Source organism: Python bivittatus, unplaced genomic scaffold, assembly GCF_059951505.1.
Source record: "Python bivittatus isolate LINGU-HERP-01145 unplaced genomic scaffold, Pbiv_v1 ctg000330_np1212, whole genome shotgun sequence".
NCBI lineage: Eukaryota > Metazoa > Chordata > Lepidosauria > Squamata > Pythonidae > Python > Python bivittatus.
In genome coordinates, this window is record NW_028277058.1 from 19,252,815 (window position 1) to 19,269,673 (window position 16,859).

A 16,859-nucleotide genomic window follows, 5' to 3' on the forward strand; every position below is an offset into this window, starting at 1 on the left:
TTTTTTTTCTCATTAATCTATACTCAGTACCCATAATGACAAAGTGAAAACAGAATTTTAGAAATGTCTGTAAATTTATTAAAAAGGAAAAACTGAAATATCACATTGGCATAAGTATTCCGACTCTTTGCAACAATGCTTGAAATTTAGCTCAGGTGCCTCCCATTTCTCTTGATCGTTGCTGAGCTGTTCCTACACCTTGATTGGAGTCCACCTGTGGTAAATTAAATTGATTGGACATGATTTGGAAAGGCACACACCTCTTTATAGACGGCCTCACAGCTGACAATGCAAACTATATCAGAGCAAAAGCCATGAGGTCAAAGGAACTGCCTGCAGAGCTCAGAGACAGGATTATTGCAAGGCACAGATCTGGGGAAGGCTACAAAAACATTTCTGCTGCACTGAAAGTTCCCAAGAGCACAGTGGCCTCCATAATTCTCAAATGGAAGAAGTTTGGTACAACCAGGACTCTTCCAAGAGCTGGTTGCCCGGCCAAACTGAGCAATCGGGGGAGAAGAGCCTTAGTAAGAGAGGTGACCAAGAACCCGATGGTCACTCTGACTGAGCTCCAGAGATCCTGTGCAGAGATGGAACAAAGCTCCAGAAGGACAACCATCACTGCAGCCCTCCACTGATCTGGGCTTTCTGGCAGAGTGGCTAGACGGAAGCCTCTCCTCAGTGCAAAACACATGAAAGCCCGCTTGGAGTTTGCAAAAATGCACCTGAAGGACTCTCGGACTGTGAGGAACAAGATTCTCTGGTCTGATTAAACCAAGACTGAACTGTTTGGCCTCAATTCTAAACATTATGTCTGGAGGAAACCAGGCACTGCTCATCACCTGCCCAATACCATCACAACAATGAAGCATGGTGGTGGCAGCATCATGCTATGGGGTGTTTTTCAGCAGCAGGGACTGGGAGACTGGTCAGGGTTAAGGGAAAGCTGAATGGAGCAAAGTACAGAGATATCCTCAATGAAAACTTGTTCCACGGCACTCAGGACCTCAGACTGGGCCGAAGGTTCACCTTTCAACATGACAACGATCCTAAGCACACAGCTAAGACAACACAGGAATGGCTTAGGGACAACTCTGGGAATGTCCTAGAGTGGCCCAGCCAGAGCCCTGACTTGAACCCTATTGAACATCTCTGGAGAGACCTGAAAATGGCTGTCCACTGACGGTCCCCATTCAACCTGATTGAGCTTGAGAGGATTTGCAAAGAAGAATGGCAGAAAATCCCCCAATCCAGGTGTGCAAAGCTTTTCACGTCATACCAAAAAAGACTCGAGGCTGTAATTACTTCCAAAGTTGCTTCAACAAAGTACTGAGTAAAGGGTCTGAATACTTATGCCAATGTGATATTTCAGTTTTTCCTTTTTAATAAATTTACAGACATTTCTAAAATTCTGTTCTCACTTTGTCATTATGGGGTACTGAGTGTAGATTAATGGAAAAAATGAAATTTGAACGATTGTAGTATCAGGCTGCAACATAACAAAATTGAAAAAAGTGAAGGGGTCTGAATACTTTCCGAATGCACTGCATAACTGGACAGATACGAACATAAACATTTTATAAGAGATTAAGGTACAGTATTATACATCTTTATGATCAGAAAAAAATACTTTGAAAGAGTACTCTTGAGAATGAACAAATGTTTTAGCAAACAATCCTAAGGAATCAATAGTAATTTGTTTCAAAAGTAATATAGTAATGGTAGCTAGTATAATACATTTTAATATATATGTGTAATTGTAATTATACATATATATTAAAATGAGTGAAAGATGTGTCCTGCCTCTTAACCAGCCACCCTTAACAACCCCATGTTGACCGTGAAAAGCTGCAGGTGTGAGCACTTCAAGACAGGTCAGGTCAAGAAACAGGCATGGCTATAGTAACCATCTTTTCTTAGAAAAAATAAACGACAAACCTGAAAAAGGGCATATTTTTCAAGGATAAAAAAAAAAATTGTGTATGTTTATAACGTTGCTTTACAAAGGAAAACTCAAGAGCAAAACCAAGAAAATAATTAATTATATAAAATAAATCTAACGGACAACTTTCTGAAATTAAGTTTGTCCTTTATAATAAAGGTCACGTAGGCATGGCAAGGATTCCAGGAATGTTCTTTCTTGTGGTAAGGTAGAATAACAGAATCTTGAAAACTTGTCCAAGTTTCTCTCTGGACCATCTTACAGTATACTAAACAAAACCAAGGCAGTATTATTGGAGTTTCTTACATTTCCCCCTATTTTAGGACTGTGTAATCTCTTCTGCCAGTCCCCTCTTAACAGTTTTCTCCTTCCTTCCCCAAGATCAGTTCTACAATTCTTTAGAAGACCTATACCTTCCACAGCCACTCCATCCAAATAGGGTGAGAGGCGATACAAAATCCTGTTCCACTATTGCCTTCCATGTGATCCTTTTATAAGCACATTAAGAAAATGATAGTGAGAGGTATATGACTATATACCGTAAAGAACTTTGTATGCATTATTTCAGTCACTCTTAAAACTGCACATGAACATACCTCAGTGGCAAAACATGCTTTGCATGAAAAAGGCCCTAGGTTCTTTGAAATCCTGAAGAACTGCTTTCAATACTGAGTTAGATACCAAAGCACAGGCCTATCTGTGCATCCTTATTTAGAAGTCCTGCTGCATTCAGTCTGGCTTACTTCCAAGGGAAGATATATAGAATTTCCATCTTGTGTACATGCTTAGCCTCTATGCTGTATTAGCCCATGGATTTCAGTCATTAGTACTTTTCAGCACATGATTCCAAATGCCATTCACAAACTAAAATGAACACCTTCAATATTTATTAGAATAGAATTTGTTTGGGACTACCACAGCAGTAAATGGAATAATGAATGCCATACTGTAGTGGAAAGCTGGAGTGCTGCCATCTATTGACCCTTAATGTTCTATTTAATAGCATTTATAAAATGTCTGGTATGAGGCACTTCATTCAGTAAAAATACCTGATGTGGTGAACCTGCATCAAAGCTGGAAGGCCTTAAGATAATATCTAAAAATAAATATGTTCTTTTTATGTTAGTTTTCTTTAAAAGGTTTTTTTAAAAAAAAATTACAGGCAGCAGTATTAATGATAATATTAATAGCACATTGGATGAAGAGTACTTTAGTTTCAATTTAGTACCAATGAATTCAAGGATACATGTTTCAGCCTAATTCTATCTATGTCTGTAAGATTTAAGATCCCTTGATTTCAATGGAACATATATTACCAGATAAGTAGAAAGGTAGTCCAATACCTGAGAGCCAGTCTGGAGTAGTGGTTAAGGCAAGGTTCCTCAACCTTGGCGACTTGAAGATGTGTGGACTTCAACTCCCAGAATTCCGCAGCCAGCATGGCTGGCTGGGGAATTCTGGGAGTTAAAGTCCACACGTCTTCAAGTCGCCAAGGTTGAGGAGCCCTGGGTTGGCATAAGGCCAGGAAACCAGGAAACCATGAGTTCTAGTCCTGCCTTAGAAAAAAATGGCAAACCACTTCCAAAACTCTTGCCAAGAAAATTGCAGAGACCTGTCCAGGAAGTTGCCAGGAATCAAGACCCTCCCCCGCAAAGAAATATTAGTTGAAACACATGTGTCATACCAGGAGTGTTAAAAAATAAACCATTTTGCTGTTTTTCATTTTGCTTTGTTTTCCACCTATTTTCTCTGAAATGTTTTTCAGAGGCTGGAGCTATGCATTCTGTGGAAATTGTTGCATCATGGTTTGAATACCACTTGTACAGTAGGTCTGTTTTTATGTCCTCATATGCTCCCTCCCTCTATCCTAACCTTTGTTAAACTAGTGCCTCAGCTGTGGTACATCACTATCACTCCCAGTAGCCATGCTGACTGGATCTGGTAGTTGTAGTCCAACACACTTAGGCAGCACCAAGTTAGAGAAGGCCACTTTATTCATTCTGGAAAGCTGTTCAGCTCCTAAGTGAAGCCATATTTTGGAATGATTTATCATCAGCTATCCAAGCCTTGGTTACATCCATATTAGATTTTGCAGAGATCTCTGCTCTTTGAAAAACATCAAGAATCCCAGCTAGCGTAAAATGAAATAGCTTGCTATGCTCCAACAGGCATGCAGTCTCATGATCCCATCACTCCTATCTTGAAAGTCCTGCATTGGTTGCCTATTGTTTTCCAGGTTCAATTCAAGATGTTAATCTTTAATCCCCTCAAATGGCTTAGGGTCTGGTTATCTGATAAACTTTAAAATTTGTAAGAGGGAGTCTTAATGTCTTCATCTGCAGAGGCCCAGAAAAGCTTTTCTCCTAGTATCTAGACAAACTGCTTTTGCAGTTACAAATGGTAACCATTTTTCTCTGATTTTAGGAAGGGCATCAAGACTGAACTTTTTAACTGAACCTTTTAATTATTTTAGTAATTCTAATTATTTTAGAATTGTTGTTGTTGTTGTTTTTGCTAATGGGTTATTTTAATCTTGATTATAGACTGAATTTTTGAAAGATGTTATTTACAAATCACAATCTATAGGTAGTTGTTGGTTTGGGGAAGTCCTCCATTCTGTTGTGTTTTTACAAGAATTTTATTTTGTTTTTACAAGATATAAAAGTAGTCAGCTATGAGTGTCCCCAGAAATACAAATGTTATGGACAGAATGAACAAAACAACCAAAGGGCAAAGTGTAACAATAGACAGACCACTGATACTTAAACACTTATCTTCTGGATAGGCAAGCTTTGGATCACCAGAGTTCCATATAACTTTTTTAGGGTACTGGGGCTGCAGTTGGTGGGATAATGATGCAAAGTGGGTGGGTCCTGGATTTTCTGGATTTTTTTCTTGGACCTTGGAAGAAATTTGGAGATTTTCTTTCATTTTTAAATGATGTTAAGTCCATTGCAGGGCTCACCTATTATTTCTTTTTAGTGTGTCTTGTCCAAATGAGAGATGTTTATGCCATCAGTTTTCAGCCTCAGTAATCAGATGTGGTTCAGGGGCAAAAAGAAGGAATTCAGGGGCTACATGGTGCCCTGAGACTTATATTGTACACTATGGTCTAGGCTCCCCATTTCTTCATTTAAATGTGACAGCATTTAAACAAAAGTATGGCAGGGGAGTTCGGTTAAAACCACGTTACAGAAAAAGTACTGAATGTACACCAAACACCATCCTGTAACAAAAGCTTACCTGGATGGATCTGGCTTTCATTTTTTTCTCCTAATGCTTAAAGCCATTCATTCTTTAAGTCATTCTTCCTACTGATGTCTCAGGTTTATATCCCAAGTTTTGGACAATAGCTGATGAAGGCTTTTTAACACAGCCATCAATGTATAGCAAATGCGGTTGCATATAACCTGGTGCCCCAGACAATGCATCCACTGTGCTTCTCTGTCATCAGATATATTTTTTGAGCTCCATGCTTCAGATGAAAACACGGAATGCAAGAAAGCTTATGGACAAAATTAAAAAGAAAAGAAAACCAAGGATCCACGTATCAAAAGCAAAGCTCCAAACATTTAATATTCAGCTTCTGCCCTTCCGTGGTATTTTGCATCTCAGTGTGATGGACATGCCACCAGAGATCAAAGTATCATGCTGTAGAGATCCCACTTCATTTAGCAAGACAGTCATGTGCCAGCCATCTGTTGTAGCTGCTGACAGAAAACAGCAGCAAATTTCTCAAACTTTTGCCAAAAAAAAAAAAAAAGCTTCATTGCTCAGCAGAGATGAATTACAAGGTAGCTTGTAAGCTATATCTGGACTGCACAGTCATTTACATAGTATATACCTAAACTACAGTTCCCCCTTCTTTCTTCACAGATGCATAAACATTTGGTAAATAGAGTTTTCAGTGGGATTTATTCTTTTCTGTAAACACTTTTCAAAAGCAAAATAACCCCAGGTTCTCAGAGTTTCATACCCTGAAACAGTGAATTGCTATTCCGTTTTTGGCAACTTCTGGATTTCAGAGCTTGCAGCTATCCAGTGGATACAGGTATGGGAGGAATAGCACAACTGAGCCATAGTAGCCACACTTGTAAGTTGTGATGCTACCTTAGAAGTTTGTCCACCACCCATGCCCCAACTCCTGCAAATACTTACTATTAACAAGATCAATGGCACAATTGCATTAGCATTGGCAGCTCCCAAGTCCACTCAAAAGTGACTTCAGTTAATTTACCTATATTTAAATATGGATACAAAACATCAGGCTGTTGGCTATATATGGCCCTTAAAAGCTTTGGGTGCAGCCTTCCTGCATTCTAAGTAAATGGTAACGGTTAATAGAATAGAACAGGTAGGTTATTAAATACTAAAGCATTCATATTAATTATACTTAAGTTGAATTAAAAATACATGTAAATGAAATGGAATCAAATTTAGTTTTTCTTTTGGTTCCATTCACTATGGAATATGTGGTTGCCAACACAACATTTAAAGGTCAAGCATTGCCCTTATTTTTGAACAGACTTCGGTACTCCCAGGGTAGAGGCTAAGAATAGGGCTGGGCAGACTTTATGCACCCCCTACCCTATTTCTGCAGCCCTCAGAACTCCCTCAGATTGCGCCACAAAACCTAAACAGCAAGATGGTGATTTTAGGTTGTACAATATTTTGTCTTTTAAAACAATTGTTTAAGGCTTTAAAAGAGGTGTATTAAAGTCCTGGGTATTTTTTTTTTCAAATTAACATTAAAAAAAAACAAACCCAAAGCATTCTGACCTTACTTACTCCATTGATTTCAGTGCTCACCAGGCATGTTCCCTGTAGTCCTTGGATAACAAAATATGTCTCCCCAAGAAGATGAGAGTTGCCCTGGCTTAAAATACTCATTTTGAGGACTGTTTTGTACTGTTCCTATCTGGAACAGAGTTTCATTAGAGAGACAGGCATAGAGAAGAGACACTATATACCTTTACCTATCATAGACTTGATTGATTTACACTTCACGCGGCAGATAATTCAAGGTCCCATTTTGTAATGCCCTTCTGGTATAACTTTAAAATACTTTCTATTAAAAAAATTGACCCAGTTCAAGATATTTCTCTTCTCCTTCCTCTTCACCCACAGCCCGACAGTGCCAGGCTATACAGGTCTTTCTTCTTCTACCTACCCTTCCAGTCGCTTGCCAGGTGAAATTCATAGACTGAATATTGACAGGGATAGCTGGCATTCTTTGTTGGGCTTTTCTGAAATCATGAGTGAATGGGGCCATCTTCCCTTCCGAAACAATCAGAATATCCTCTTCAAAGCCTGTAAAAGAAAACCAATTAACCTGAAACAGGCAGAAGATTAAATCCCAACATGGGATGAAAAGCAAGCATTCAGTCTGAAGGGTTTTCACAGGAAAACATGCAGGCTCTGCCAGAGAGCTACTCTAGCAGAACTATGGCAGAAATATGTATACTGATACACACACCTATTCAGCCACTTATGGGGGTAAAGAATGTATAGCATATAAATAAGGAACACCTTAGTGCATCACTATAGTACATGGTTTTTGGGTTTGACCCCATGATATTTGGAAAGAGTTGGTCCACATCATTTCTCCAAGTCACCAACAGAGTAGAAATTTAAACATTAAAAAAATTCTGTACAAAAAGTCGATTGATTGATTGATTATGTATCATCAAGTTGTTTTTGACTCCTAGCAACCACACAGGTAAGAAGTCAATACACTTCCACAAATCCTTGTAGGAACAAACTGCTAATCCATTCAAGCTTACAGATGCCATTCTATATACATCACATGAGAGTAAATTTTCTCTGTTCAATGCTAGAATTACAACAGTGGGGAAGAGGGCACTCTCTTTCAATCTTTGCAATGGTCTCCATAACTACTCTTTCAGGAATTTTGTTTGGGGGAATCCAAAATCTAATACTGTATCTCAGGGAACTTTTCATTTTCTTTCTATAATTCCAGCACTGGTCTTACTTCCCAGTAAACATGCATTGCCTTGTATATATAATCAGAGAAGAACTATCAGACCAAAGATTTAATCCATCATTTTGTACTCTGCGGAGCAATCACACAGTAGCATCCTTCCATTAATATTTTCCTAGTAGCCATCCACAGGCTTACTGCCAAGGATACTGCAGGCACTGCACAGCCAGTCAGTGACTAATGGCAGCCTTATCCTTCAAGAAACTTCTCGTCAAGCTCTCTACGTTGGCAGCCATCAGCACATCTGGTGGCAACCGATTCCAAACTTGAACTATGCCCTGGTTCAACTCCAGCGCTGAATCCTCTGTTACCTAAGTGTTAAAGTTACCTTGGGGAGAATCCGCCCGCAAAAGACGAGCCAGTGAAGAGGGGGATGGGAAAAAGCATCTCCGGCGGACACCCCTGCTCTAAAACCCGGGGCCCTTCCCATGTTTGATAACAAGTCCCATACAGGATTCCCCACTCACAGCCTAGACGGCTAGGAATGGTGCTGCAATATATATCCGGACAGCCCCAGATTAGAGAAGTCCAAGCGAGCGCGCGCGCGGACGACGGGGGAGAGAGGAAAGAGATCCTCGCAAGCCCCTTTGGCGCGCCCTCCTTCGCCCGAGCCAGCGCGCCCGCCGGCTAGAGGAAGCAGCGCGACGCCGAGCGCGAGATCCAGCCGCACCTACCGATCAGCACGCGGGCTTGATGAGCGTCAATCCACATGTAGAGAGTGTCTTCCTGGCGCTGCGCGCCGCGCAGAAGCGGCAGGCTGGAGAGGCACAGGGTGCCGCAAAGCCAGAGCGCCGCTGAGCAGAAGTTGCTGATTCCACCGGCCATGCCGCGCTTGACTTAGCTCTTTCACAGGGTGGACGGGGCAGAAGGAAAAAGCGCGTCCTTCCTCGGGTGAGCGCCTTCACGCCTGCTCCTGCTTCCCGCTCGCTCTTCTTCGCGGGCGTCCCGGGCGGCGCCTCACTTCTCCACGGCCCGGGCGGGCTGGCGGCGGCTGTTGTCTTTCCCTGCGGCGGCTGGAGGTGGGCTTGCCTTTTGGCAGCCGCAGCGGTTGTGAGAGCAGGGCTAGAAGTGGGGAACGTGTGCTCCGGAGAGGTCGCGGAGCGAGCGCTCCGAGCCAGTCCCACTAGGCGGCGGCAGCGGTGATCTGCCAGAAGCGCGCCTTGGGGGAGAAGTGTGGGGGGAACGCGGCCTATCAGCACCGGGGCGGGGGGGAGATTTTGCAGAGCTCGGGCCTGCGTAACTGGCTTCTCACCATTTATGTAATCGTTTAATCCTGCCGTGCTTCCCCTCTACCACCTTATTCTGGTTGCAGATGGCCGTACTAATTCTTTTTTCGCATTTATAATGTGCAACTTTCTTCCTTTCTTATGTTTCTCATAGGAGAAACGGTGTACAAGCTGGAAGGCAAGGACGGATACACTTAAAATAAAAGTGATGCCATGAACGGTGGGATGTAAAAAAGAAAAATGAGAACAAAACCGTACAGTAGTTAAGGATAGTTAGTACTTTTAATATTACCCTTTATTAATGCCTTAATGCCCCTCGCACAAGTCTAGAACAAAGCAAAACTGCCTGCCCCAGCTAACACACAAGCCAACTCACTAGTCATATAGGAGCTGAGTGCACTGGTGCAAAAACATCCATGAAAACAGGCAAAAAGTTGTCATGCTGGAAGCAGCCTAGAATGCCACTTCCCTACCAAAGGAGGACGATGGCGCTGATGAGCGGCCAGGACAATCCACTTGCTTGTGTGTCAGCTTGTTCTATTTGATTTACTTCTCTTCCAGTTAAAATAACAAGAGGGCCTTGATGCAGTAAAATGCAAAACATTTACCAAAATCACATTCTATGATATTGTATGTCCCAGGAAAAATTCATACATCCAAACAAACCAGATTAATCAGCCAAATGTAATTTGAGGGCCTTGGTGCAGTAAGATCAAAAATTTCCACATAGTGGGTACCATACCTGTTCCAGGCAAAAATCAGTATTTTTATTCAACGTGAAGATAACTTTACATCTATCCATAGACAAAATCAGAATGTACTTTTGTGCTAATTAATCAGTATGTCCAACAACTTTATGCAAAAGGTGTATTTCACTAGGTTGATTTGTTTCATTTAGCATTGAAATGTTATCTTTTAGTAAAAATTAAAATCTTTATTGAAAATAAAATTGTGCTGCTGTATATATGGCATTATCAGTGTAAGCAAGCTTGGAAAGCCCCCACCCCTTTTTTCTCTCTCATAAGAATGCACCCATATTGGGCTTATCCTGAGCCATTATTTGGTTGATTTTATTTTAGTCAGTGTGAAGCTAGGAGATGTGGCTTAAACCACAGATAAAGAAATCATGACTTAAAAGCAGGATGGGCAACCTGAGGCTTCAAGGTCACATGTGGCCCCTCGATTCTGTTTTTGTGGCCTTTGAGTGCTCACCAACCATAATTGCTGAAAACTAGAAGTACTTTATTGCCATTTTGAAGGGGGAAACATTTGAAATCTGCAGGGAAAGTCCATGTAACATGGGGTTTACATGGTTAAAACCTCCACAAAGAAATAAAAACCTGATTTCTCTTGAAAATTCAGAAAAAAATTGAAAATCTTGGACTTAAACATGTGATCTAGTACAATTCACTGCCATCGTAATTTTGCCCCCTGCAGTTTGCCTCCCCATGTTAAGTGTGCTCTCCCAGGTAACAAACCATTGTCAAAGCGTGTGAATAGAATTAGTGTGTTTCTGGCTGGGTTCATCTAGTTCTTTTGCAATACAGAAGGATTGTAGAAGTCCAGAGAGTTCTGTGTCATTTATCGGCAAATAGTTTTTTTTATTCTTACTCATCCATATTTTGCATCAGAGGAGAACATGTCTTCTTTCTCCTTAGCCATTTCATTAGAGACATTGTGAAGCATATGGGACCAGCAGCCGTCCTTTTTTGTTTGTAGTTGTTGAAGTTTGAAACATGAAATGTCTATTAAGCTACAGATGTTCAAGCAAAGCAGGTATATATAATATACATATTTTACATGCTATATTTATATGTAACTTGAAGCAGAAAGGAAAGAAAATGAAACATGTAAGAAATTATGTAATTAGTTTTGCTTTTGAATATTTTTGGACTCTTGCTTTTGTTGGTTGTGTGACTCGAGTGTCTTCCAAGCCAGCAGTGGTATTTTCAGATGACTTTTATTGCACAATCACCTTGCATTATTCACAGGATGATATGATGGCATTAGATTATACACATGATGTGTAACCCTCCTGTGTTTTCCCATATTCTCACCATCCCTCTAGGCCATTGCCCACATTTGACTAGAGGATGACTTTATTATATGATAATTTGACAATATATGTCCATTAATCATGTTTTCATTCAATATTACAAACAGTAATGGCTTCATGTTACTGCCTTTTGACCTTTATTTAAAGAAGAATTTTGCACACAAAGTTGCAGTTAAGGCAGTGAGGCCCTCTGCTGGCTGATCTTCCTAGCAGCAAATTGTTAAGAAATTTTTACAGTTTTACCAATAACTTGAATCTCAAATCCCAATAAAACTAACCCATATCATACTTATTTTATGCAACTGGATAGATTTCACCCTAACCTCCTCCTCTTAAATTGTTTCTGCTATTTTTAATAAATCCTGGTGCATTTTTGGTTTTAATCTTAATCTTACTATAGATAGAAATCTCTTTCGTTGAAAATTATTTTGGCGCAGAAAAGTATGTGTGTGCACTCTAGGGCAAAATGTTATTTTGAAAAGTGTCATTGTTCAAAAACTATCCCTTTCGGAGTTTCATGACCTCAATAAATATTAGGAACAATGCAGGTACAAAATACATTTTGATGTTGCAGCAACTTCTCCTAGCACCAACCAAAATTGATTACTCTTAATATATTTCATAGCTTTTTTGAGTTTCAAAACAGAAGACACCATCTGTAAGAAAAAAAAAAGTATGTGAAAAAAATTAGCATTGCAGAAAAATATCTGCAGAATACCTCATAATTAGGATGCTAAAAATGGTACCTTACAGTGGGGCAAAAAAGTATTTAGTCAGCCACCAATTGTGCAAGTTCTCCCATTGAAAAAGATGAGAGAGGCCTGTAATTTTCATCATAGGTATACCTCAACTATGAGAGACAAAATGGGGGAAAAAATCCAGAAAATCACATTGTCTGATTTTTAAAGAATTTATTTGCAAATCATGGTGGAAAATAAGTATTTGGTCAATATCAAAAGTTCATCTCAATACTTTGTTATATATCCTTTGTTGGCAATGACAGAGGTCAAACATTTTCTGTAAGTCTTCACAAGGTTTTCACACACTGTTGCTGGTATTTTGGCCCATTCCTCCATGCAGATCTCCTCTAGAGCAGTGATGTTTTGGGGCTGTCGCTGGGCAACACGGACTTTCAACTCCCTCCAAAGGTTTTCCATGGGGTTGAGATCTGGAGACTGGCTAGGCCACTCCAGGACCTTGAAATGCTTCTTACGAAGCCACTCCTTCACTGCCCGGGCGGTGTGTTTGGGATCACTGTCATGCTGAAAGACCCAGCCACGTTTCATCTTCAATGCCCTTGCTGATGGAAGGAGGTGTTCACTCAAAATCTCATGATACATGGTCCCATTCATTCTTTCCTTTACACGGATCAGTCGTCCTGGTCCCTTTGCAGAAAAACAGCCCCAAAGCATGATGTTTCCACCCCCATGCTTCACAGTAGGTATGGTGTTCTTTGGATGCAACTCAGCATTCTCTCTCCTCCAAACACGACGAGTTGAGTTTAGACCAAAACGTTCTACTTTGGTTTCATCTGACCATATGACATTCTCCCAATCCTCTTCTGGATCATCCAAATGCTCTCTAGCAAACTTCAGACAGGCCCAGACATGTACTGGCTTAAGCAGGGGGACACATCTGGCACTGCAGGATTTGAGTCCCTGGCAGCGTAGTGTGTTACTGATGGTAGCCTTTGTTACTTTGGTCCCAGCTCTCTGCAGGTCATTCACTAGGTCCCCCCGTGTGGTTCTGGGATTTTTGCTCACCATTCTTGTGATCATTTTGACCCCACGGGGTGAGATTTTTCATGGAGCCCCAGATCGAGGGAGATTATCAGTGGTCTTGTATATCTTCCATTTTCTAATTGCTCCCACACCAAGCTGCTTGCCTATTGCAGATTCAGTCTTCCCAGCCTGGTGCAGGTCTACAATTGTTTCTGGTGTCCTTCAACAGCTCTTTGGTCTTAGCCATAGTGGAGTTTGGAGTGTGACTGTTTGAGGTTGTGGACAGGTGTCTTTTATACTGATAACAAGGTCAAACAGGTGCCATTACTACAGGTAACGAGTGGAGGACAGAGAAGCCTCTTAAGTAGTTACAGGTCTGTGAGAGCCAGACACCTTGCTTGTTTGTAGGTGACCAAATACTTATTTTCCACCATGATTTGCAAATAAATTCTTTAAAAATCAGACAATGTGATTTTCTGGATTTTCCCCCCCATTTTGTCTCTCATAGTTGAGGTATACGTATGATGAAAATTACAGGCCTCTCTCATCTTTTTAAGTGGGAGAACTTGCACAATTGGTGGCTGACTAAATACTTTTTTGCCCCACTGTATATGCTGCTTCCAACAGATTTTATGAAATGAACTGCATTCTTGTTTCACCAAAAAAATGTTCACCATTTGCTGAAAGCAACAATAATTTTGAATAAGTATACAAAACCTATTCTTGGTTTTAACCAAGATATTTGTAAAGGTAAAAGAGATGTTTAGAATTTTACGAATTAATGTTTTGTTCTCTCATTGTTTTGTTTTCAAATATTTACACAAAGCACTTTAAACATGTAAAATTTATATGGTGACATTTGTCTTAGGAAATTTAAAGGAGCTGCCCAGAGTTGTGTTTTACAAAATGGGTGGCCATATAAATTTTTAAATAAAATGTATATATATTTTAAATAAATAAATAAATAAAGCCACAGTCTGTCTATCTTGAAGTGAGTCTTGAGCTCATTGGGACTTACACTGGGGTAAGCATGCATAGAAAATTGCAGAAGGGAATTTACAGTATTTTTAATCTCATAATTAAGACATAGTTGGGTATTTAATATATATTTTTTCCCAGTCAAGAATATCCCAAACTACTTGAAACAAAATAACTTTTTAAAGAAACACTTAAAACATAAATACAGATCAGCTGACAAATATAAAGCCTGAAGAAGTCAAGCAGCTGAATCCTATATCAGCTGACATAATGACCCAAAGACCTGTCAAAATTGTCATGAAGTTTAGCAAGCAGTGATAAGGTACACTTCAGGGTGACAGTATTCCATAACTTAGAGATAGGATTACTAAATGGCAAAAAGTATGACATCATTCTTTTCAGAATTGTCATTCTCTCTGTCAAATACAGGAGCTGTTCCATTCATGTAGGGATAACTCTGAATTACTCTCAAAGTAAATAATGATTATTCCTGTTTCTAAGTGACAATTACTGATCTTTGCTAATTTAGGGTCTTCTCTTCCTGCTGGTACAAATTGTAGGCACCTACATCTAAAGAGGATCAGGTTGAAGAACACTGGCCAACTTTAGAAATTATTGCATGTCAATATGCTTTCCAATATAATAATAATTTATTAAACTTGTATGCCACCTGACTCTCAATGACTCTGGATGGCTCACAACTATCAAAGAAATTACAATCAAAACAATAAGGCATTAAAGATAAGAGCAAAAAGACGATAAGTGCAACAGACAGATGGAATGAAGCGAGGGGGTCTCCCTCTTCCTCTCCAAAGTCCTGGGTGAAGAGCCAGATCTTCACAGCTCTTCTAAACAACAGCAGAGTGGGGGCTATCCAGGTCTTGGGAGGAACCTTGTTTCAGAGAGCAGGCACTACTACAGAGAAAGCATGCTTCTGGGATCCTGACAGATAACATGTGGAGTCCTTGGAGTTCTCTGAGCTTGGTTCTTTTCTTGCAAACGTTTCATTACCTGGCTAGGTAACTCTTCAGTGTTAAAATGGGATGGGGTTTGCTCTCTATTTATATGTTGTGGCCTGCCTTGCCAGTGCTGGTGGGGGTGGGTTGTTTTGCTCCTCTGGTAGTTCCTTGATTAGCATGTTTACTGCTTGATTGTGTGGCTGGTGGTAACCTTTGCTTATCTGGGTGATGATTGCTGGTGATTGATTGCTGGTGAGGTGATCTTCTGGTCTTTTGTCTCTTTTGAATAGTATGTAGATGCTGTTTATCTCTATGTGTCTGTTAATTGCTGCCTTGTCTGAATACTAGGCTTCCAAGAATTCTCTTACATATTTGGATTTAGCTTGGTCTAAAATACTGACAGTTTCCCAGTTAAAACTATGGTTAAGTCTGTCCATGTGTTGTGAAATTAAGGAATTTTCATCCTGTCTTCTGCTAGTTGGTGCTCGTGGATGCGCTCTACTGGTCTTCTGCCTGTCTGTCCTATGTAGTGTTTGTTACAGTCCTTACACTGTATGTTGTAGATAACTCCTGTTTTTTCTTCTTGGGTTACTGGGTCTTTTACTTACGTGATTTTGTTGGTTTGTGTGCTACAGAAATGCCATATGGTTGTAATAGTCTGTTGGTGGTTTCTGAGATGTTTTGGATGTATGGCAGTGTGATCCTTTCCATAACTTATGTAGGTTGTGTTGTAGTAGGATGAGTAGTCAGGCACTTTTTGATAAAATTACGTGGATATCCATTTTGTTGGAAGATGTTGTATAGGTGCTCTTTTTCCTTTTTCTCCTGTTCTGGGTTGCTGCAATGCATTTGCTCGCTTGAATAATGTTCTTACACAGCTCCTCTTGTGGGAGGTTGGGTTGTTACTTTGGTAGTGGAGTACTTGATTGATGTGGGTTGTCTTCTGATAAACTTGGGTTTCTAATTTCCTGTTGTTTCCTCTGCTGATGAGGATATCCAGGAAGGGTAGCGTGTTGTTGTTTTCTTCCTCTCTGGTGAATTTCATTCCTTTGAAGATGTTGTTAATGGTTTCATGTATCTTCTCTAGTTGTTTCTTTTTTATTATAACAAATGTGTCATCTACATATCGGATCCATACTTTATGTTGTATGTGGGGAAGTGCTATAGCTTCTAGACGCTGCATCACAATCTCTGCTATGAGTCCTGACAGTGGTGATCCCATGGGTGTGCCTCTGATTTGTTGGTATATTTGTCCATCAAACTGAAAATAGGTGGTGAGGCAGAGGTCCATGATTCTGGATATTTCGATCTGGGTGTATTTGGTTAAGTCTGGTGTGTTGTGTAGTACTGCTGACATGGATTCTTTCACTAGTTCTGGGTTTATGGACGTAAAGAGATATGGCAGATAGCATTGTTTAATCTAAGGAACCTGGAGTGTGCCAACCCTGCAGGATCGAATTGGCCAGGCAGATACTATGGGAGTCAGGAAATCCCTCAAGTAACCAGGCCTTATGCCATGTAGGGCTTTATAGGTAACAACCAGCACCTTGAATCGCACCCAATATGATTAAGATCCATATATGAATGTCTTAAAATTCTTTCTTTTGTGCATTTCATCACTGAAATGATAACAGCAGTTGACAAGTATGAAATCCCCCATCCCAGTGCAAATCCAGAGCTTTCAAAAGCCTATCCCTTCACATAATCTAGGGAGAAAATTACTGCATTCCCAGTCCCAACACATGTACAAACACACATTCACATAAACATACACATGCACACAGAGGCAGATACAACCAAAGAGAAAGAAAGATGCTTAAGCTGGAAATGTTTGTATTTAAAAGCAACCTTAGAGCCCTGAATTCACAACAAATTGGGACCCAACTGCTTTGAACTGTATCAGAGGAGGTATTTACAGTAAACAGTACCTTTAGAAAGCAATTTCATCTACTGGAGGCACTTTTCAGCAAGTTCAT

General features: G+C 40.3%; 1 protein-coding gene across 2 annotated transcripts in view; it reads right to left on the reverse strand.

The window, feature by feature from the left end:
* The window catches only part of WIF1 (Wnt inhibitory factor 1), a 40,904-nt gene extending 31,904 nt beyond the window's left edge, over positions 1-9,000 (reverse strand). For both annotated transcript variants that reach the window (XM_025172225.2, XM_007436732.3), the window contains exons 1-2: positions 8,618-9,000; positions 7,113-7,252 (exon numbers count right to left, since the gene is read on the reverse strand). In XM_025172225.2, coding sequence (XP_025027993.1) covers positions 7,113-7,252; positions 8,618-8,768 — 291 coding nt within the window. In that variant the 5' untranslated portion in view covers positions 8,769-9,000. The remainder of the gene's footprint in view (positions 1-7,112; positions 7,253-8,617) is intronic.
* Positions 9,001-16,859: the final 7,859 nt, after the last annotated feature.